General features: G+C 51.4%; 1 protein-coding gene across 1 annotated transcript in view; it reads right to left on the reverse strand.

Moving 5' to 3' along the window:
* Positions 1 to 23,420, reverse strand: part of ITGA9 (integrin subunit alpha 9) — a gene marked incomplete at its 5' end in the record, with an annotated part of 281,034 nt that overhangs the window by 249,005 nt on the left and 8,609 nt on the right. Inside the window, 3 exons of the mRNA XM_080674008.1 lie at positions 8,378 to 8,501; positions 13,120 to 13,226; positions 14,492 to 14,619. Coding sequence (XP_080530134.1) covers positions 8,378 to 8,501; positions 13,120 to 13,226; positions 14,492 to 14,619 — 359 coding nt within the window. The remainder of the gene's footprint in view (positions 1 to 8,377; positions 8,502 to 13,119; positions 13,227 to 14,491; positions 14,620 to 23,420) is intronic.

Here is a 23,420-nt window from a genome sequence, read left to right on the forward strand (position 1 = left end):
AACATGACGCCATCCCACCCACAGTAATTCTAGCACCCACCTGGCACCACACACAATATTGACTATATCCCCTACTCTGTACTTTACAGGCCCGTGACTATGTTGTAACTACTAATTTGTGCTGCTTAGCCCATTCACCCTTTCCACCCAGCCCCAAACCACTTCCCCTCTGGCACCCTCAGTCTGTTCTTTGTATCTATGAGTCTGTGTCTGTTTTGTTTGTTCCTTATTTTGTTCTTCAGATTCCACGTAAGTGAAATCATACAGCATTTGTCTGTGTCTGACTTATCTGACTTAGCATCATACCTTCTAAGTCCATCCATGTTGTCACGAATGGTAAGATTTCATTTTTTTTAAGGCCAAGTAATATTCCATTGCATTTATGTACCACTTCCTCTTTACCCAATGGTCTACTGATTGGCACTTGGGTTGCTTCCATACGTTGGTTATTGTAAATAAAGCTGCAATGAACATAGGGGTGCATCTATCTTTTTGAATTAGCGTTTTGGATTTCTTTAGATATACACCGAGTGGCCAGATTATTATGATCTCTGAACACATAATAATCTGGCCACTCAGTGTGTGTGTGTGTGTGTGTGTACACATATATACACATACATATACACATATGTATGTATGTATATATATATGTGTGTGTGTGTGTATATATATATATTAGAGGCCCGGTGCATGAATTTGTACATGGGTGGGGTCCGGCCAGCCTCGCCAGGGGGAGGGGACATGGGCGGTTGGCCAGCCTGCCTGCTGGTCGAACTCCTGGTCGAGGGGACAATTTGCATATTAGCCTTTTATTATATAGAATATACACTGAGTGGCCAGATTATTATGCGTTCAGAGATCATAATAATCTGGCCACTCAGTGTATATCCAGAAGTGAAATTCCTGGGTCATAGGGTAGTTCTATTTTTAATTTTTTGAGGAACCTCCACACTGTTTTTCATAGATGCTACACCAATCTGCATTCCCACCAACAGTGCACGAGAGTTCACTTTCTCCACATCGTCACCAATACTTGTTGTTGATTTATTGATGACAGCCATTCTGACAGGTGTGAGGTGATATTTCATTATAGGGTTAATTTTCAATTCTCTAATGATTAGTGATTTTGAGCATTTTTTCATTTGTCTATTGGCCACCTGTGTGTCCTCTTTGGAGAAGTGTCTATTCAGGTCCTCTGCCCATTTTTGTTGTTGTTGGATTGTTGTTGTTTTTTTGGTGTTGAGTTATATGAATTCTTTGTAAATTTTGGATATTAACCCTTTATCAGATATCATTGGCGAATATCTTCTCCTATTCAATAAGTGGTCTTTTTGTTTTGTTGATAGTTTCCTTTGCTGTGCAAAAACTTTTTAGTTTCATAGAGTCCCATTTGTTTATTTTTTTCTTTTGTTTCCCTTGCCCAAAGAGATATATCAGAAAAAAATATTACTAAGGAGAGTATCAGAGGGTTTACTGCCTGTGTTTTTTCTAGGAATGTTATGGTTTCAGGTTTTACATTTAAGTTTCTATTCCATTTTGAGCTGATTCTTGTATGTGGTGTAAGAAGGTGGTCTAGTTTCTTTTTTTTTTTTTTTTGCATGTATCTGTCCAATTTTTCTAACACCATTTGTTAAACTGTCTTTACCCCATTGTACATTCTTGTCTCCATTACATATTAATTGACCATATGGATGTGGGTTTATTTCTGGGCTCTTATGTTCCATTGACTTATGTGTCTGCTCTCATGCTAGTACCATGCTGTTTTGATAGTATAGTTTGATATTAGGTAGCGTTGCACCTTCAACTTTATTTTTCTTTCTCAAAATTGTTGTGCTCTTCAGAGTCCTTTGAGTTTAAATTCTTGGATTTGTTCTAGGTCTGTAAAAAACGCAATTGTTATTTCCATAGGAATTGCACTGAACCTTTAAATTACCTTAGGTAATACAGACATTTGAATGTTTTAAACTCTGCATCTGGTAGATTGCTTGCCTCCATGTCATTTAGTTCTTTTTCTGGAGATGTCTTCTGTTCTTTCCTTTGGGCCACGTGTCTTCATCCCTGCATGTTGGCTGTTCCTCTGTGTTTCTACATATTAGGTATATTTGCTACATCTCCCCGTTTTCGGAAGGGTGGCCTTAGGGAGTAAATGTCCTATGGGGCCCAGTCTCCCTGGCCACCTGAGCTGGGTGCTCCTGGCGTGTGCCTTGTGTGGGCCATCTTGTTGTAGTTGTGCTTCGATTGCTCTTAGCATGTCAGCAGATGGGACTGACCTTGGCTGTGAGGATTGGCCATGACCCCATGGTGCAGGATTTGCCCCAGTAGGGTCCGGTGCCACCTGAGACTACCCTTTGGGTGTGCCACTTGTGGAGCTAATCCGGTGGTGCTCTGTTGTGGTCTGTAGTCAGCCACTAGGGGTGCTGGTGCTGGGGCCTCTTGGAAGGAGCTCCAGTGTAGGTCCATGTCAGACGCTGCCTGTGACCACCTGGAACTACCTGTGAGGAGCTACAGAGTGATCGGCAGTTGGTAGCTGCTTGTGCTGTGCCTGGATGTGCATGGGAGAGGCCACACTGCCATCTGAGGCCCGTTGTCACCGGTACTGGGCCTGGGGCAGGTCAACAAAAGGCACCAGGCACCCCAAGACCTGCCACCACCTGCCAGCGCCTGACAGGCTCAGCCACTGAAAGAGTCTCAGGTGGTATGTGAGCTGAGTGAGGCAGGTCTAAGGAAGTCACCACTATGAGACAAGGGGTGTTCACCAGGTTAATGCAGATTCAGATTCAGACGTCTAGGGGGAGGGCTCAACACAGGAAAGATGGCATCCATTGGCCACGCCAACACTGGGACAGTGGCAGCCATCCCTCCAGCCCTTGCCCTGAAGCCACACAATTCAGTTTCTCCCTATATGTCTCTGGCACCATCCCACCTTGACCGGGATTCCTCAAGAGTTTTTTAAGAAAGACTGCAAGAGGGCCCATCCTGGCTGGCACCGAAAGAGTCTCCAACAAACTGTGACTTGGATGGGGCAGGGTCTCAGGGAGTTTTCAGGATGGAGCTAGGGGAGTTCACTGGGCTAATTGCAGCCCTTTTTAAATGTTTGCTATATTTACTTAAATGAGATAATGTTTATGAAAACTCTTTGGAAACCGTAAAATCCTATGTAAATGTAGAGTTCTTTAATAAAAATTTATGGGGGGTTTGTTCTTAAATTTTAAATGGATCTACTTAGATTTATCTACAAAACAAAACAAAAACCTCAATTGCTTTTCATTTGTAAATGGATCTTGATTGATTTTTATCCCCCCCGGGAAGCCACAGACTCCAACATTAGAAGGGAGATTTAAAAAAACCTTCACATCTGAATGGGTGATCTATTTCCTTCCCAAGAAATGGTCACTGTCCTTGGAGATGCAAAATAAATTGGGGATAAAAGGCCAACACGGCCACACCCTGCTAATAAAGGGGTACAGAAACCTTTGGAGTCAATGGGATCATTTTAAAGCACAGTAAAATTTGATAAATTCCAACAACTCCAAACTTAAGAACATTATATATGTGGCATGAGTTAAACCAGCAGTCCTCAAACTACGGCCACATGCGGCCCGCCGAGGACATTTATCTGGCCCGCCGGGTGCCGCTGCCTGTCCTGCTTAGCAGCCGACTCGTCCCGGGCCCGCAGTGCGCATAGGAATTTGTTCATAGTTTTTTTTTAAACTATAGTCCAGCCCTCCAACGTTCTGAGGGACAGTGAACTGGCCCCCTGTTTAAAAAATTTGAGGACCCCTGACTGTTAAACTCTAGATCATCTACTAAAAAAAAGAGAGTTTAACAAGCAAATCAATTGTGCAAATATTTAAGAAATGGTCATCTTTTCAAGAAGTCTTAGCATCATTTAAGTAATACCCAGCTTTCTAACCTCCATTACCCATTAAAGCAGAATCTGCTAGATTCCTTCTGGGAATGTTTAAGAATACTATTATGGTAGTTAAAAGTTAATTAGAAAATTCACATTTATTGAATGCTCACTCTGAGCTAGGAACTGTGTTAAGCACGTTATATACCTCAAAGACCTCTTAAGCAGGGCTTGATTGCTCCCATTTTACAGATCAAGGCACTGAGGGTCAAGGGGTTTGCCCAAAGTCACCCCGTCAGAACATAGGAGCTATGGGCTAAATCACAGGAATAAGTCAGTGATAAAGCCAGATTCTGAAAGTAGGTCTGATATAGACTGGCACCCTAATTACGTTTGTCAGGGTTTAATTTGGAACACTTTTGGTTAACGTAGCTGAACTGCTCTCACATTATTCCGTATCAGTGAGGCTGTTCTATCGCCATAAAAAGATGACTTTTTTATAGCCCCACTCCGGCCACCTCTGGCTTCCGTTTCCAATAGGTTCAAGGATGAGAGAAATCTCTGTATCTGATTTTATCAATGTACTGACGACTGTTGGGAGTCCTGAAATATCACGACTTGGGTAACAGTAACTCATATTTTATAGTGCTTGCTCTTCAATTTACAAAGTTTTCGCCATATGTGTCCTCCCACCGAACCTCTGGGTTTCTCACAGATTCTGATAAAGCCAACGACAGATGGTGGTGATGATGCTGTGCTTGTGTCGAACACGAACTAAAGGGTTTGACTTAAGGGTACGCTCCACTCGTATACTTTACTTTGCCCTAAATTCATTTTTTGTTTCCTATTCCCTCTACATTTCCCGGTTCCAAACCGGATATTCTGATAGCATTTCCCACCAAACCAGAAACAGGAAGCACCTGAAAAGTCATGCGAAAAAGGCCCTGGTGCCAAACCCAAAGACCAATTTTTTAAGAATTCAAAAGTCTGAGACATTTGGACGGGTGCCCACACACTTAGAGGCTTTCCGTAATTAAACCAACCTTGCTACACCCTGAAGAGAGCACAGCGAACCCTCGCGGGACCCGCAATAAGGCCAAAATCACAGAGCAACGTGTGGTCTTCCTGGGTGCTTCCACCAGAGTTTCCTCACCATCCTCCCCCACGCCCGCCCCCACCCCAAGAAGTAAGTGCAATGGAGCCATCACAGCATCCATTCCCCCCGAGGGTCCAGCCACAGGCCTGTGGCCACCAAGACAGAAGCAGCAAAGAGCAGGTCTGAACAAGCATCCCACCCCCTTCCGTGGTCTCTCTGCTATTCCACAGGAAGTGCACCCCTTTCCCCTGCCCTGCACCCTCCGCCATGACCACCTGTGGACTCCCATCATTCTTCTTCTATGGGCCTCACCAGACCGCAGGCTCTACATAGGTCTGTTTTAACAGTTGTAAAAGAAAATAATTCTGCCCTATGGCCAACCTGAGCTGGGATGCAGCGTGGGCCCTTGGGGAGAGGTACCCGGCACGGAATTCTCCACCCCACAAACAGCTCGCTCACTTTTTTTTTTTTTTTAATATATTTTATTGATATTTCACAGAGAGGAAGGGAGAGGGATAGAGAGCTAGAAACATCGATCAGCTGCCTCCTGCACACCTCCCACTGGGATGTGCCCGCAACCAAGGTACATGCCCTTGACCGGAATCGAACCCGGGACCTTTCAGTCCGCAGGCCGACGCTCTATCCACTGAGCCAAACCGGTCTCGGCAGCTCGCTCACTTTTGAAACATTGTGTTCCCTCTCTGTTCTCCCCTGTAGATGGGAAACTTCTTACTAGCTGAGATTTGGGTTTTATCTCTCAGGCACTTAGCACAGTATCTAACTTTTTTTTTTTATTGATTTTTACAGAGAGGAAAGGAGAGGGACAGAGAGCTAGAAACATCGATGAGAGAGAAACATCGATTCAGCTGCCTCTTGCACACTCCCTACTGGGGATGTGCCCGCAACCAAGGTACATGCCCTTGACAGGAATCGAACCTGGGACCCTTCAGTCCGCAGGCCAATGCTCTATCCACTGAGCCAAACCGGTTAGGGCAGCACAGTATCTAACTTAATAAGCTTAAGTGGACTCTATTCCTAAGAGACAAATTAGTCACCTCATGGTGATTTAACGAACACTGGCTTGGTATAAAAAACATTAGCCCATAATCTATAATAATAAAAGCATAATATGCTAATTAGACCAGACGACCATCGCGATGAAGCCAGGGCTGCGAGGGAAGCCCGGGTCCCAGGTGCCGGAGGGAAGCCGGTGCCGGCAGCCGGGGGAAAGGCCTACTCTTGCACGAATTTCGTGCAACGGGCCTCTAGTATGGTATATTCGCATATGTATGCTTAGCATAGAGTATATCAGCATATACATGCCAGGCAGTGTTCTAAGAACTGACAAATATTAACTCAATCCTCTTCATAGCCCTTTGAGGGGGGCCACGTGCAAAGACGTTAAATAACTCAACTGAAGTCACACCGTTAACAAGCGGCAGAGCCGGGGCTTGAACTCTGGCCGCCAGGTCCCAAGTCTGTGCTCTTAGCCACCAGGCTGCTCTCCATTGTGTGGCATATGAATAACAGAACGGAAAGAAAAACTTGGCCTTGAGGAAGCCACACCACATCTCTAGACCCCAACAAAGACGGGCCGGCCTAGGTGATATGCGAAGGGTCACGTCAAACTCCACAATACGTCCGTTGTTCTTCATCACGATGCGATCCCCGCCCAGTGAATGGAGAGCTCCGTCACCGAGTTTTTCCACATTAAGAGGAAATAATGGCTGCCCTCAGAGCCAACAGAGGTTTAGTGCAGACCACAAAACAGGGAGGAAGATCCCCAAAACCAACAGAGCACAGGCAGGAGCCCTAAATGAGGTCTGCGTGCCCCACCCCGCTATGCTGGTCTTCCCGAGAAATCTGAGCATCTGCTGCCCCCGGCCTCTTAAGGACCAAGAACCACAGAAATGTTCTGTTCAATCCCCTGTTGTTCTAAGGGGCTGCTTTCTACCCCAACACTCCCCACCTCAACCCCACCCTCCTACAGCTCCTGGTCCTCCTTCTCCCCGCACACACATGCACACACACACGCACACGCGCATTCCAAATCCTAACTCATTCTTTGATCCCGGAGGAATACACTGGGCAGGCAGAACACAGTCTTGACCCATAATTTATGTATTTATACTACCTATCCCTCCCTCTTGACCGATTATAGTATTACCTATTTTTCAGGTACAGTTTTTCTTCGACAGGGGCAATACAGAGATAAGCAGGGTCGGAGGTCAATGTCCCTGCATGGCCCCGCCAGCTGATCAAATGCGGACACTGGGGAGAAGGCTCGTCCTCAGGGAAGGAGAGAGTCCATGCCCCCTGCAGGGGCCCTGCCAGCTGCTCTGCGGGGCCATGTCACAGAACACCCTGCTCGGGCCACCCGAGTCCCCGTCAGGGCCTGGAGGGTCCCCCACCCCCGTGAGGCAGAAAAATGCAGGTGTCCAGACAGTGTTTCTCAGCACCCTCTTTGGTGGCCAGAGAATTTGAAACCTGGGAAAACCCAGGGAGGCCCAAAGGAAATGAGGACACAGCCGAGTCCAGACTTCTGTCCAAACAAGTAAGTTAGGGGGAGAATTTAAAACACAACAGCCAGCCTTCGAGAGGAAACAGGTTCCAGCTCCCTCGGAATCAGGCTACGAAAACGTGAGCGTGCAAGCTATTAAAGCTGAAGAAAACGACAGCATTTTCTGCATCCCTGAAGCCAAATTCAACTCAACTAAATAATAACTGGCTCAATGGGTCCCCAGCGCCCAGCCGTTTGAAGATGCTAAGCAGGGAGCCTGAGGAGACACATTTTCCTTCCAAGACCTGCACCCCCCGCGGCCCCTGGGGAGCAGCTGTAACACTGGGCCGAGGGTGCACCCCATGCTCAGGCCTCTGACAGGGTGCGTGGACCAGACAAGAGGAAAGTCATGTGATGAAACTGAATCCTGGGAAATCTCTGTCCCCTGCCTCAGGGCGTTTGTCCGCGGGCATGGCCAGGAGTATGCCAGGAGCCTACGTCCATCTGGGCGCTCTACGGGACCGTGGAGACTCTCTGAGCCAACCTCTGAACTGTCAGGTGAGGACACGGAGGCACAGAGACGGAAAGCAAGTTCCCCAAGGTCACACAGCATCTGGCAGTACCAGCAAACCAAGAGTTCTACCCGGCGCCTTGGCTGGGACTGGGAGAATTTTGACCTCAGAGACTTCATGAAGCGTGGCAAGCACCGGGGGCTCTGGGGCAGAGATGGGCAAGGCCGGGCACGGCCCAGAACCACGACCCCCCCTTCTCACCCTCCTCATTACCTGGGCAGGACCTTGGTACCAAGAGGCCATCTGGGGCCACAGGGCAGCCCTCCTGTTGGAGTTTGGAAAGCTGCGGGACATGCTGGGTGGGAGATTGTTTGGGGCACCACATGGCTAGAGGGTGAGGGAGAACCCAGAGCTCTCACCTTCATAGCAAGGGATCAGCGTCCTGCCTTTGGCCTGCAGGTTGGACGGGATGATGTAACAGAAGCCGTGGGGCAGGATGTGGTCCGTTTCGTAGAAGATGTTCTTCCAGCGGTGGGCGCAGGCCTGAAGGACAGAGAGGGGTTCAGAGCAGGGAAGAGACTCCCCAGAGTCTAGCTGTCGGTCAGATCGCTCTAGGAAACACCGCTGCCCGCCCGCCTCCCCGTGCTTCATCCCTTCAAGCCACCTGCCAGTGGGACCCCGGACAAGGCCACTCTCTGCCCAAAGGCAAACAGGACACACTCAGGGGGCCTGGACACCCGCGTTTGGCCACACAGGCCTCTTGCCTTAGGACGTGAAACTACGTAAAATGATCTCGTTATTCCTTGTACCACAAGCCACCCTCATCCTCCCCACGTGGGACCGTTTCGCACCCATAGCCCATTTCTCAATAGACTGAGACGATATGGGGCAAGGAGCTATAAACACGTATCGCGACGGAGATCATCACTCTATTCCACTCGGTAACTGATTTCTTTTTTTTTTTTTTTTTTTTTGTATTTTAGTTCTGATTCAATGCTGATGGCTTGCTAACTTGAATCCCTTATCATCATCGAATTACCCAGTAAATCCGTTCCATTTTAGTGTATGGACTGAGCAGAGCCCTTGGCGGCGAGGGCTTGGCCGGTTTTACTGTGTTTCTGGGTTGGGGGGACCGTGGAGAGAGGTGGATGTTTACCGAGGAGCTCGCTGGCTCTCACCAGGAAGGCCTTGCTGCCTTAAGTGTCTAGTTTATTGCCCCCTCGTGTTTTTTTTAAGAACCGTAAACTGTTTATGGAGGGATCTTAGGAAATTCCTCGAAGATCCAAACACTGCATTTCCCAGTAAACTGAACGAAAATTAAGGCATTCCGTGAGGTCAGACAGCCAAGGGTCAAAGGCAGTACGCGTGCAGGAAAAGTGTCTCCGAATATAAATGATGAAAAGAAAAGACTGTTTAGCCCCGATTATCATTATATATACACACGTCCCTCTGACCCCAACATTTGAAAAAATTCCTAGACTGTCTCCAAAACATTAATAACTCCATCAATCTCTCCAAACAGGCTCTGCTGTGAGGGAGGCGGGGGCTGAGGGAGCGGACAGGAAAGAGCATTCTCTGCAAAGAGCAAGGCTTGACCCACTCGGAACCCCGTAATCCTAGCAAAGGGGAGGGGGGGCTAGCACCCCCCCCCCCCCCCCGTCTTACACTCTGACACATTTCAAATTACAGAGATTGTTTTTCTTCCCAAAAGGATAAAAGGAAGAAGATGAGCATTTTAATGCAAAGGCCTTTTTTACCAGTGCATCCTTGCCAGGTGGGGGGAGTGCTGGGGAATGGGGGAGTTACTTAGCTTCTACGGACGGCTCAGCCGCAAAGACACCTAAGTCCCCACCTCTTGCACATGCATTTGTGATACACAGATGGCCAGATTTTGGTCTACCGCCGGATCACCAAGAACCATGGCTGAGGGGAACAGGGCCATGATGCCACAGACCCCCATAAAGACATCCCCCAACCCCCTCCAAGGGAAGAAGGAGTGACCTCGGGGGCACGGGGTGGGGGGGGCGCCTCTGGGATGCTGGGCAAGCCTTCTGAAGAATGCCACCAAGTGAAAATGCATCAAGGTGCACACGGATTATCGGTGCACTTTCCTGCATGTGTGTGAGAGCTCAATAAAAAGCTCACGTAAAAAAATCAGGAAACGGTACAACAGAATTTAAAAAAAAAAAAACAGCCACCCTGTGGCTTTGAAAAAAAAAAAAAAAGACAGATGACACATGGTGAACAGATAGGGGCTGCCCTGGCGTTTGGGAAGGAAACGGCAAAGAGAGAGAGAGCCGGAGAGCAGTGCTTCCACCCAGAAGCCATCTAGATGCTTCCAGTGAGTTGTCTGAGCCCCGGAGACTCATGGGACACAGATGCCAGCCGCGCACTCTCTGAGCTGCCTCCCCGGCCCAGGAGAAGCGTCGGTGCCTGGGCTGCGTGTATTGGCGGCTGCGGCAGAAAGGGATTTCCTTCCCCAGGTCTCACACCGCCATCTGTACCCCGAGTGCGGGGAGAGGGTGTGGGGCGGGAAGGGGCCTGCCTCTGATCCCCAGGCTGCGGTCACACCCGACACCGCTTGTCCCCTGGGGAAAAACTGGCAAGGACCACACCACCTGTGAGCTGAGCCTGGCAGACACTAAGCCAAGGGCAGCCTGGCAGGTCTTTCCAGGGCGGGTCCACGGGCCAGAAAATGCCACTTTTCATTGAGACACTGGACTCCCTGTCACAGCTGCCAATTCCCCATCTGTTCTTTACTTTGAAATCAGCACTGATGCCATTAAACACACACACACACACACACACACACACACACACACACACACACTTCAGAATCCGATATTATGCTCCTTGACATGGGTGTCAAGGCCCACACCCCCAAGCACCTCTGAGTTCTCCAAACATGTTTGAATAAAACATAGCTCCCCGATTTCGATGTTAAGATAAATACTTGCCTCCAAGAAAGCTTTGGCAGGTAGACTTGAGACATTAAAGAACGGGCATCAAGGTGAGAGAGACATGGATTGGTTGCCTCCCTCCCGCACGCACCCCAACCGGGGCCAGGGATCAAGCCTGCAACAGAGGTACGTGCCCTTGACAGGAATCAAACCCAGGAGCCATCAGTCCCCGGGCTGATGCTCTCTAGCCACTGAGCCAAGCTGGTCAGGGCTTATGTGGTGTTTCTGACAGGAAAAGCCACAAGGAAAAGGCTGCTATGGATGCCCCACTCCTTCCTCAGCACCCGTGTACAGTGGCTTGTTGGATGGGTAGTGCGGGCGTTGTGTAGAACACGAGAGGAACCGCTCCGCAGGCGATGAATTAGATGAATTGTCATGGCACAGGGACCACAAACGCCCAGGTCTGCCTCACAGCTTCCTTTGCTAAATCGTCCCCGTGACCCTCACTGCTGTGCACGGCCCCTTCCCCATACCGACTTGCAGTAACGCAGATGCCTCTGGCAACAAGCTCTCAGCCCCACAGAGCTTATCCTTCCGTGGGGAGAGGGGGTGTGTGTCGTGTGCCGTGTGCCATCCGGCCATGTCTCCTCTGTCAGAATCTCGACCTCCGGCCACCCTGACTTCAGATGGATCAGCTTCTCCCTCCTTCCCGAAGGAAGGCGACAAGCTTTCTGGCCCTCCTGGGGCCACTGCGGCTGGAGGAATGTAGAGGCTGGGAGAAGGTCCAAGGCAGCTTGTGACAGTGATTAAAGGACTAGAAACCAAGACAAACAGCAGGGGTGGGGACCCTCCGCAGGAGCTACGATGCTTTCGGTGGAGAGACCTTGCGATGCTGGCGACAGCATCCAGCTGCTCCCCTGGTGCTGAGAAGGAAGGCGGGATGCAGATGAACAGCCTCTGCCGTGGAGAAGTTGAACACAAAAGTGGGCTCCAGGAGAGAGGACGGAAACATTTTGCCTAGATCCTGAAGGAGAACTGGTTCCCCTGGGATAAGACATATGTAAAACCCCATTTACAGCTTGTGGCCCAAAGGGAGCCCTCAATAAATGGCAGCTGGAGTTATTTTCCCTCTCTTGATATTATGCTTCTATAACAAAGAGCATTGGCCATGGCCAGGTTGGTTAGAGCATCCTCCCAATATTCCAGGTTGCAGGTTCGATCCCCGGGCAGGGCACATGTAGGAATCAACCAAAGAATGCATAAATAACTGGAACAACCAATCAATGTTTCTCTCTCTCTCAACTCAATAAAATGAAAAATTTAAAAATAACATGTATTTCATCCCATATAATAAAAGGGTAATATGCAAATTGTCCCCTCGACCGGGAGTTCGACAGGAGTTTGACCAGGGGGCGGGGCTGGCCCACCAACCATCTGGGGCCCCTCCCCCTGGCCGCCCCCCTACCTCTCCCCCCCACCGATCGGGGGCAGGGCTGACCCGCCAACCTCCTGTGTCCCCTCCCCCCAGCTGGCCTGGCCCAATTGGCCCAGATCAGGGCAGGCTGGCCAGGCCCCACCTGTGCACGAATTCATGCACCAGGCCTCTAGTATAAATATAATACCATGCAGGAATAAAGAAGAATGAACTCCGATACACATGACACGGATTAATCTCAGAAGCATTATTTTGAGTGAAAGGGGCCTTACGCAAAAGAGTGCACATGTGCGGTTCCATTGGCACAAAGTTGTAGAAAAAGCAAAAGTAACCCACAGCACCACTGTGCGTGACAGTGGCTGCCTCGGGCGGGCGGGGAGCTGACTAGGAGGGAGCGTGGGAGAACTCTCTGGAAGGACAGAAACCGTGTGTATTGTGCTGCGGGGAGGGGGGTGTTACACGAGTGTGTACAATTGTCAAAACCCAAACTGTAATCTGAAGATCTGTGCATTTGATGTACATTATGCTTCAACTTAAAAAGACACGCACACATGTTTATGAACAAGATTTACAAAGTACTCTTCCCATACATTTTATGTCTGTTTCTGCTGCCACATCTCTGCTCCCTGGGACAGACATGGTTATCGGACAGATGAAGAAAATAAAAAGATCCGTCATTTGTCCAAACAGCAGTCCAGTTTAGGCAACCTCAGAGCCATGCCCTTGTCACCATGCCACCCAGCTTTCCCAAGAGATCAAAGTCACTCACGCTCAGAGTGCCAGCCCTCCCTGCAGCACCCCCGACCCCCCTCCTGGGAGGCCTTACCAGAACTCGGCCATCAGCCTTGGGCTGCCGGGCCAGGCTCACCCCCATCCACTCATCATCCCGGTCTTCCCGGCAGGTCTTTCCGCAGGACATTCCTCGATGGTTCCCTGGAGGGAGAAGAGAAAAACCAGTCCTGGGCGAGGGCAAGACGGTCTGCTGGCTGCTTTTCCAAGGGCGGTCTACCCCCCACATGTCTGCAACCAGCTCAGGAGGAAATAAGGACGCACAACGAAGTGTAAAACCAACTGCACCGCTATGCATGCTGTGTGATTCAGCCAAGGCTGTTTTCATAGCAAGACGTTCTGTTGAAGGAGGCGGTGCCCTGGCCTATGTTCTAAAGCAGGCTTCTCAGTGTGGTATGCATCAGTAACAAGCAGCAAGCCAACCAGGCATTTTGAGTGGCACCAGAAAACACCAAGGACACCTCTCCTTTCTGGCTAAGGAGAATCATGGCAGTACTTCATTTAGAAATACGAACAGTCAGAAGCTCCTGATGGGAAAGGACTTTGGAGAAAGGAGGAGCTGGAGTGATTGTAATAAAATAACTCCTACTTACTGAGTGCCTACTGCGTGCCAAGTACCATTCCGGATAGGTGCCTCTATTATCTCACTATCTTCTCAAGGTAATGCTGTGCGTAGGAAGGTATCTTAGTCCTAGTGAGGAAACTGAGGCCAAAGAGGCGACGGGATATTCCCAGTAAGTCCCAACTAGTAACTGGCAGAGCTGAGCTCTGAACCTAGGCCCATCCGTCTGATTCCACTGGATCCAAGTGAGCTTTTAAACATATCCATTGATCATGTCTTTCCCTACTTAAAACATAAACCCTAAAATTGATTTCAATGGCCTCTCCCTTCATACACGGGATCACACCCTAACCCCTTCCCCCGGCCTGCTGGGCCCTGTGTGAGCAGCCCCAGCCTACCTCCGCCTCCACTCTCCCCTGCTCGCCACGCCAGCCACACCACCCCCCACTCTGTACCTGACTGAACATGGCACATGCTCCTCTGCTTGGAGGTTCTGCCTCCCCACCTGCCCAGCTGGCTGCTGTGCATCTTTCCCATCAGGTGTAGATCAAACACCACCTTCCCTCTGGTCTTCCTGCTCTCAAGTCTTGCTTTTTAATGTCTCTTTTGCCCACTAATTTGTAAGGATGGCAGGATCTTTGTTCTGTTCACTGGTATATCCTGGTGCTTAGAAATAGGTACTCCCTACATGATGGATGGATGGATGGATGGGAGGAAGGAAGGAAGGAAGGAAGGAAGGAAGGAAGGAAGGAAGGAAGGAAGGGAGGGAAGGCCAGGCCGCCGGAGAAGAAAGAGGGAAGAATGAGGATACAGAGCCCATTTCCACTTTGCCATCGATGTCACCCACCTCGAGCCATATCCAGCTCAGTGCATCTCCGGTCAGGGTTGGTATGGATGCGGCACTTAAACACAGCCCCCGGGGACTTCACTGACGTGCTGTACTTGGACTCGGCCTTTGGTGCGCCCACAAGGATCCTGCACATCGAGAAGAAAGGGCATTCTGTCACAACCCAGGACCAGGAAAGAAGAGGCTGATGGTTAAATGCGTACCCAGCCGCGGGCGGGCGGGCGGTCTGAATGCTCCCTGGAAAACCATACCCAGCACTGTACTGTGCTGGCGGGGCCAGGAGGGAGGGCCTCCCACAGTGAACCCGGTGGATTGTCTCCAGGCACATTCAGAGCATAAGTTTGGTTGGAAACACATATAACCAACAAACAGTGCTTATCCAGAATCTATAAGAACTCCTACAAGTTGAGAAAGAAAATACAAGTACCCAATACCATAATGGGCCGAAGACTTGAATAGATACTTGATGAAAGACCATAACCAAGTGGCCAATAAACACATTAAAAGGTGCTCAACTATATTTGTTATCAGGGAAATAACTAATGAGCTACCACTTCACACTTACGAGGAGGCTAAAACCAAAAAGACCGAAAATGCCAAGTGCCGGCAAGGAGTTGGAGCAACGGAAACCCTCATACACTGCTGGTGGGAGTGTAAACCGTTACAGCCGCGTCCGAGAAAAAGTCAACCGTTTCTAATAACGCCAAACATGTGCCTAGCCTGGGACCCAGTCATTCCATCTCTAGGAACAGGCCCAAAGGAAATGCAGGCACATGCCCACCGGGAGACAGGTACAAACGTGTTCACGGCTGAATATGTGTCGACCAAAACTGAAGAAACCCCAAGGTCCATCAATGCTAGAATGGACAAGTAAGTTATGGTAGAGAAATACAACAGAATTCTACACGACCATGAAAATCAGTGAACATCATTCAACCGCAGCCACACGGATAAATCTTGTAACACGAGCAAAAGGTGTCAGGGACTACAGTGTACTCACTGACTCCGTGCACCTGAAGTTCAGGTGTTAGCGATCTGGATAATGGCTACCTTGGGGGAGGAGTGAGGGGCGGGTGGCGGGGGGGGGGGGGTGGGGGGTGCGGAGACACTGTAGTGAGGGAGGCGGGGCTTTCTGTGTGCTGACAATGTTCTACTTTTCAACCTGAGCGTGTTCACACAAATTTATGATCATTCATTAAATTGTATATATGATATGGTCGCCCTCAGGGATGTATTAGACTTAAAAAACAAGGACATGAATAGATAAGATACGTAACCATACCGTTTCTCTTCTGGGTTCCCCCCTCCCTCCCCACCACACACAACATGCACATGTACACGGACATACGAAAGACGTAGGCATAGTGTAGGATTACAAATGCATCTGACTCAAACCAGAGATGGCGTCATCTGCATACAAACGGGGCAAGAATGAAGCCGTATGTCCTTCATCTTGAACTGAAAGCTGCCTTGGGAACGGGCCGACCCCCGCAGAGCCCGTCCCTCCTGGAGGAAAAGAAGACAGACGTGCCAAGAAGACAGAAAAGACACACTTGGGCCTGTGTGGGCACAGAACACGGGGGAACAGCAGCCAGTTCCCCTCCCGATGTCACAAAAACAATTATGACCTACAGTTTTAGGCACCGTTTCCGGAAAGCAGTCAACCGAAGAGCTAGGGCAAAGAATACCCAACAGCACCCACCAGGTACAGCCTGTGCTGAGCTACGAGCCGTTGGGAAAAGAACGTGTACGATGAGGCTGTAAACAAAACCCGTGCTCATGTTCAAAGAGAAAAAACTCGAAGCTGCTCTGCATCTCTGGCAGCCTGGAAAGGGGGTGCAGTTTCCCCAGAACGGTATTGGGCACACTGTGAAATTGATCATCTCCGCTTGCCTGGGAACAGAAAGCATTATCCATTAGGTCAGTGGTCGGCAAACTGCGGCTCGCGAGCCACATGCACCTCGCGAGCCGCGGTTTGCCGCTCTGTTGACTAAGGAGTTTGCCGACCACTGCATTAGGTCATCCGTGGAAAAGTCGGTAGAGGGAAGAATGACCCCAGACAGTCTCCCTATGAACCCAGCTCCCCTCACTGTGTCCGGAAAGCCACCTTCATCTTGAGGTGTCGGACACGCACGCTTCACCCCCACCCTGGCCTCAAATGGCGCTGCCCCCCCCACCGACACCCCGGATGAGCAACAGAAGTCGGAGACCCTCAGACAGGCCTTCAGCAAGGCCGGCAGACATCACCAAGGATACCCACACGAAGAGACTCAGACCCATGTTGTCAGGTTCATGGGAAGGCATGGGGGTCTCATCTTCATTGCCCCTGTCCCCGACCCCTCAACACCCAGGGGGTGAAGGACCTCTGAGGATGCGAGGAGCCAGGGAGACCACCCCGCTTCCCGGAGCGCTTCCTTCAGGATCAGTTCTGGACAGACTGTGTTCGATTCTGTGAGGAATCAAGACATACCCTGCTGGGGTGTGAGGGGAGCCGGGCCCCCAACCGTGAGGGCACCCAAGCTGCCGCCCGGGCCCTCAGTGACACATGGGGAGCTGCCCCTCCCGCTCACCAGGGTGGGCCACAGCTGCTGAATCTCCACTCGGAAGCAGGGTTGGAGCCCACAGCCCCTTAGAAATCACAGCAGGCATTTTCCCAAACAGACCACCCCACCGCTGTCACCCGTGCACGGGCAGTCTGGCCGGCTCTCGGCTGCTCTAACGCAAATGCACGTTGACACACCGAATGCAACTCCAGGGAGAAGGTGGCCACGTGTAGCGATCAATTTCCCCCCCCCCCCCCCCGGCTTCTGGGGCTGAGCTTAGAGCCACCAGGGCAAGGCAAGGACTTCTCTCCATGAGGCCAGGCCTGTTTTCACAGGTGAGAAGAATTAGCGGGGGGACCTATCCAAGCAGCTGAAACACCCACGCCTTTCCACGCGTCAGCCTGTCGGATCTGGGCAACACACTGCCTCCTCCACTCGGAAACCCCAGGGTGGGGGGGCGGCAGGGCTGGGTCTAAAAACTCCTACCAACTCCAAATGTACATTAGCCCCGTGAATAAACGCCACTTGCAATTCGTTTGGTAAGAATGACAAAAATTAAACACAGGGAGCATTAATCTCCTACGAGGGCGGGCTGTTTCTCGGGCGCACCCCCCAAATGGCATTGGCACCTTGCACGTTTCAGATGCTGCGTCTGCTCCAAATGTACAGAACGAACGAGATCCGCAGGCTATCCAAGCAGGAAGGGACCCTGGAGAGCTCGATCCCAGGCACTGCTGCGCTGGGCCTGGATCGGAGACTGAGAGGGGCAACATTTATATGGAACTCAAAAGTGGAGAAAGGACTGGCTGAATTAATTTTCCTTCCAAGCCCAAGGTACTTGATGGTTCTAACAATAGATGATCAAAAGCACCGAGTCCGGTGTGGCTCAGTGGTCGAGCATCGACCTATAAACCAGGAAGTCACTGTTCGATTCCCAGTCAGGGCACATGCCTGGGTTGCGGGCTCGATCCCCAGTAGGGGGCATGACGAAGGCAGCCCATCAATGATTCCCTCTCATCACTGATGTTTTTCTCTCTCCCTCTCTCTCCCCCTCACCCTTCCTCTCTGCAATCAATAAAAAATATATTTAAAAAAATAAATTAAATGTGTGTTTTTTAAAGCACTGATAACAACCCTCTGGTTCAAACCCTTAATCAGCTGGTCAGATGAGAAAGTTTTCCCCAAATCCCGTGTCACGGGAAATGAAGCAAGAGATTAAGTACGTGTGCACGCACACATGTGCGCCCAGCTCACAGGGGTGGCACGGTGGAGCATGAGCTTGTATCTCTGTGTTTACAGAACATCGTGGCTTCCTCCGCCTGGTGCTGCTCTTTACCTAGGCTGCCGGCCAGCCAGGCTGCGGCGGCGGGCCAGCCGATGAGCTTGTCTTTTCTGAAGTTAGTTCAGCTGGCTATTGGCCAGGCTGATCCCAAGAGATAGAGCAAGCGCTATGGCCCAGGATTCAGGACAAGCCACTGAGAAGATGCCATCTGCTCTGTCTCATTATTCTACGTTACAAAGAGACATCCCAGATACTTCCAACATCCCCCCAAATCCTCCTTGTGACTCCTGACAGGACAATAAGACGTTTCTTTCCTTGGTACGGTTATCATATAAAAAGGCCTGAGTGTCCCTCACCCATGAATAAATCATCAGGCTGATTCTGACCTTTGCTCGAGACTCCCAGTGTGGTCCCCCCACCAGCAGCACGGAGAACATCTGGGGGCCTGATGGAAATGCAGTCTCTCGGGCCGCGTCCCCGGCCTGCTACATGGGAACGCACATTGGAACAAGCTGCTTCTCCCTGTGATTTCCAGCCTAAGAAGTGATATGTAACCACACACCCCGGGACAAATAACCCTGTCCACTTGGAGCCGGTACGAACAGATGACCCTTGAGAAGGAAGGCTTTCCTCCTATGCCCAGTGGTCGGCAAACTGCGGCTCTCTGGCCCCTGGAGTGTGGCTCTTCCACAAAATACCACGTGCGGGCGCGCACGTACAGTGCGATTGAAACGTCGTGGCCCATGCGCAGAAGTCGGTTTTCGGCTCTCAAAAGAAATTTCAATCGTTGTACTGTTGATATTTGGCTCTGCTGATTAATGCGTTTGCCGACCACTGCCCTATGCCATCCCCAGTTAAAGACGCACTCAAACTTCAAAGGCATTGTGGTCCCCTCATTCACTCAGACGTCTAGATCTCTAATTACGAGGACAACGGGCATGTGTTGGGCGCGTGGAGTGTGCAGGGGCTGGGCGAGGCTCCTGATGGCAGAATCGTGCTGAATCTTCACGGGGACCCTACGGGAGGCGCTAATATTCTCCCCATTGTACAGATGGAGAAGCAGGTGGCCAGAGACGGTCCCGGGACTTGCCCAAGCCCACTTAGCGTGGTAAGATGCCAAGCTGTAGCACGTGCCCTAGCAATGCCCGCTGCCGGATTCTGCCCATCCCACATCAGCCAGGAGGAGGAAAGGGGGACCAACAGGTGTCAAGTGGCCCCTGTGGTGCCAGCTGCTCACCCCGGTGACCTGCCTGAAAAAGCCCAGGTGAGAACTTTGATGGGGAAGCTTTTTCATGCCCAAGGACAGACTGGCGTGGGAACAGAAAGAAGGCTTTCTCCTCCCCATCACGCTGAACTCCCAGCCCCTTCTTGCTTTTCCAAAACGCGTACATCACTGGCATGGTGCTTCCCAGAGGTTCGCGCCTCTCAATGAGCAGTTCACGCACCGATTTAAAAACGTGGGCCCATCTGTTCATCCGCCAGCACCAGTCATGCTCGCGGGGTGTCTGAGTATTTGCTCGGGTCAGCCCTGCCAGGCAGCCCCTGTTAGAAATACTAACCCCATTTACGTGGAGATGGCGCATGACTGGGCTGGCAGGTGGCAGGGCTGGATTCAAACCCGGGGCACCGGTGCCCAAGGGCACGGTCTTTCCAATGCCCCAGACTCCCTCCTATGGCAGCCGTTTCGATGCCCTGGGTTTTTCCCACACGGCCACTTCCTCGGTTGGCCTGTGTGTGGTGCAGCTGGCAACAAAGGCTCCAGTGCAGCCGCCCATCCTGCTCTGAGCCCGTCCTTCACATCCTGAGAGCAAACTACAGGTCCGTTCCCCGGATAGCAGGTGGCAGAGAAGGGCTGAGCCACAGCTGCCTCCTGGGCGAGGCTCGGAACAGACAGCGACTCCAAGGCTCCCTCCCTCCCCACCATTGCCACGGCGGTGCTTCTGCGGGCGAAATCACAGCCAGATCTAGGACAGCAACTGGGGATTCAAAACCTTAAACCCATTAGGGTTGCTTTCATGCATTTGATCCCAAAGCCAAAGCTTCCCCAGGCACCCACGTGGCAGTTAGAATTCAATTGCTGTGCTCACCGCACCGCACGGAAACTCCAGAAATCCCTCCGCACCCCTTAGTCAACGGAAAACAGACAGACCTGAGCACAGGGTGCACCACCTCTGAGCGTACAGAACGATTCGCTCCCAGAGGGAGAGACTCCCTTGGGCCAGTGCTTGCCAACTGGAGGTGGGGAATCTGAAAACCTCAGAGGCGCCTCTTTTTACATCCGAGGACCCTGAGGCTCCGGGTTTAAGCAGGACATACCAACTGCTTTTAAGTGTTTTAAACTAGTAGCGCCACCTGAATGCTAAGCTCCAAGGGCAAGTGACTCAGGGTGGTGACGTGTAAGAAGCGCAGGGGCAACACAGCATTCCAGCGCTGCCTCTGCCACTGATACGCTGTGTGACCTCAGGCAAGTTTCTTCACCACCCTGAGCCTCCGTCTTCTTCCTCCGTAAAACCGAAGGACAATGTACCTAATGAGGGTTCTTGTAAGGTTTAAGCAAGGTAATGTTTAGTAAGCACCCAGGACTGTGCTTGGTACAAAGGGTACACTCAAAGAAGTGTTAGAATGCTGGACAGTTCGTCAAAAACCGTGGCACCCAACTCATCCCGGCTCCACCTCCTGGCAGCCCCCGGAGCGCACAGAGCCTCCGTCTCTTTTCTGGTGTGCGGGCAGAAATGTACCCAGACCGTCAGCGGAGGTCACAGAAATCCAGGAATGGCGAGGGCACTTCCACTACTGGTAGCAGGTTGTGCACGTAGCCACGATTCTCCACCCTTCCTGGACCCAGGCCCTTTTCCATGTGATTTTGCAGCTCCTTCCATCAAGAAGTGAAGTCTGCCCTGGCCGGTTTGGCTCAGTGGATACACAGGCGTCCTCAAACTATGGCCCGCGGGCCACATACAGCCCGCCGAGGACATGTATCTGGCCCGCCGGGTGCCGCTGCCTGTCCTGCTTAGCAGCCGACTCGTCCCGGGCCCGCAGTGCACATAGGAATTTGTTCATAGTTTTTTTTTTAAACTATAGTCCGGCCCTCCAACGGTCTGAGGGACAGCGAACTGGCACCCTGTTTAAAAAGTTTGAGGACCCCTGGATAGAGTGTCGGCCTGTGGACTGGAGGGTCCCGGGTTCAATTCCAGTCAAGGGCATATGCCTGGGTTGCAGGCTCGATCCTCAGTGGGGGGCGTGCAGGAAGCAGCCGATCGATGATTCTCATCATGAATGTTTCCCTTTCCCCCTCAGCTGTTAGTTGATATTAATATAAAAATAAAAAAATAAAAGAAGAGGTGGAGTCTGTTTCCCCGCCTTGGGAACGTGGGCTGGCCCTGAACTTGCACTGGCCGATAGAAAGTGACAGGAGGAACAGCCCAGGCCCCAAGAGACCAGGCACGTTCTGAGTGCCCTCTACGCACCCTCCCCAGCCACCACGGGTATAACAAGCCCAGGCCGCTGGTGGGTGGCACACACAGCCACCCCAGCTGAAGCCATCCTCGACCCGCCGGCCAACCAGCCTGCCCAGAAGCTGACAGCAGATGCACAGTGAGCCCAGCGGAGAATGTAAGAACCACCCAGCTGAACCCAGTCTGAACTGCCAGTCACAGAATCATGAGCTAATAAATGGCGGCTGGTTTAAGCCCCTGAGTGTTAAGGGGGCCTGTTCTGCAGCAATACTGCGGCAACAGAAAACAGACACACCATCAGGCTAGGGCCGTGGTCGGCAAACTGCGGCTCGCGAGCCACATGCGGCTCTTTGGCCCCTTGAGTGCGGCTCTTCCACAAAATACCACGGCCTGGGCGAGTCTGTTTTGAAGAAGTGGCGTTAGAAGAAGTTTAAGTTTAAAAAATGTGGCTCTCAAAAGAAATTTCAATCGTTGTACTGTTGATATTTGGCTGTTGACTAATGAGTTTGCCGACCACTGGGCTAGGGCGTGCCACCCCTGAAGAGAACTAGAAGGTGGTACCTCCATCGCCTACCATTGCTCCTGGGTCCAACCCAAAAATCTGACTCTGCAGCTCAGAGCTGTGGCTAGCGCTCCTCTATCTTCCCAATTTCCTTTCCTTCCCACAAAGGAATCTCATTGCCAACCGGGACCACAGGTCCACAGATTCTGTCTGATATGAGCAATGCAAGGTTGGGGCGGGGGGGAGGCAGAAACAGCCCCAAGAGTCTGCCAGTTCCTCTCCAGCTGTGTGACCCTGGGCAAGTCCCCAGGCACTCCCTAATCTCTAAAACAAAGATAATATCGAAAGCAGGGACCCCTCCCAGGGCAGTGATGAGGCCAAGGGCAAAGTGTGGCGGGGAGGGGCCATGCACCCAGGATGCTCTGACTTTAGAGCATGGGGTAGGATCCTTCACGTGTCAAGGCCAAGGGGCACCTTTTCTCCCCCTTAGGAACCTGATACGTTAGGCAGGGACCTGGCGGGCTGGGTGAGGGGAGGGCGGTGCGGCTGACCCTGAGAACAGCTGGAGAAGCATTCCGTCAGACTCACCCGCTCTGTACCTGCTGGGTAACCTTGGACTTGGCTAACCTCAGACGTGGCTTCTCTGCCTCCGTAGGAGCAGCCCCGTGGCATCGGGGTGACTGTGAGCACAGCCCCTCCGGCACTTTTACTCACAAAAGGCTGGCGGTAGTAATTCTTTTTGTTCGGGGAGCCCTAGGTTGGAGTAAATAAAGGGAGGGGGGGAGGGCTGCAATTCATCCCAGAAAACGCTGCTTCCGAGAATGAACTCGGTGGAGTGCCGGGTCCGGCTGGGAGAGAGCAGAGGCACAGGCAGGGGCCACCCAAGAGCGGCGGCACCCCCTGGCCGCCCTGTCAGGGAGCGAAGGGGCCTCAGATCTGGGCTGCAGCCCCGGCCGGGGGGCTGGGGTCCTGGGAGATGTGCGGAGGGGCGGCGGCTGGAGAGGGAAGCAGGGTGACAGGACCGATGCTGTCCTTCCCCACGGACAGCATCACATAAACGTTAACACCCAGAGGCAGAGCGAGCTGCCAACCCCTGGGAGGTCTGAATAAAGGCCGGATGTCTTCCTGTTGGGTTCCTGTAACCATT

This window comes from Plecotus auritus, assembly GCF_963455305.1.
Source record: "Plecotus auritus genome assembly, chromosome: 6".
Classification (NCBI taxonomy): domain Eukaryota; kingdom Metazoa; phylum Chordata; class Mammalia; order Chiroptera; family Vespertilionidae; genus Plecotus; species Plecotus auritus.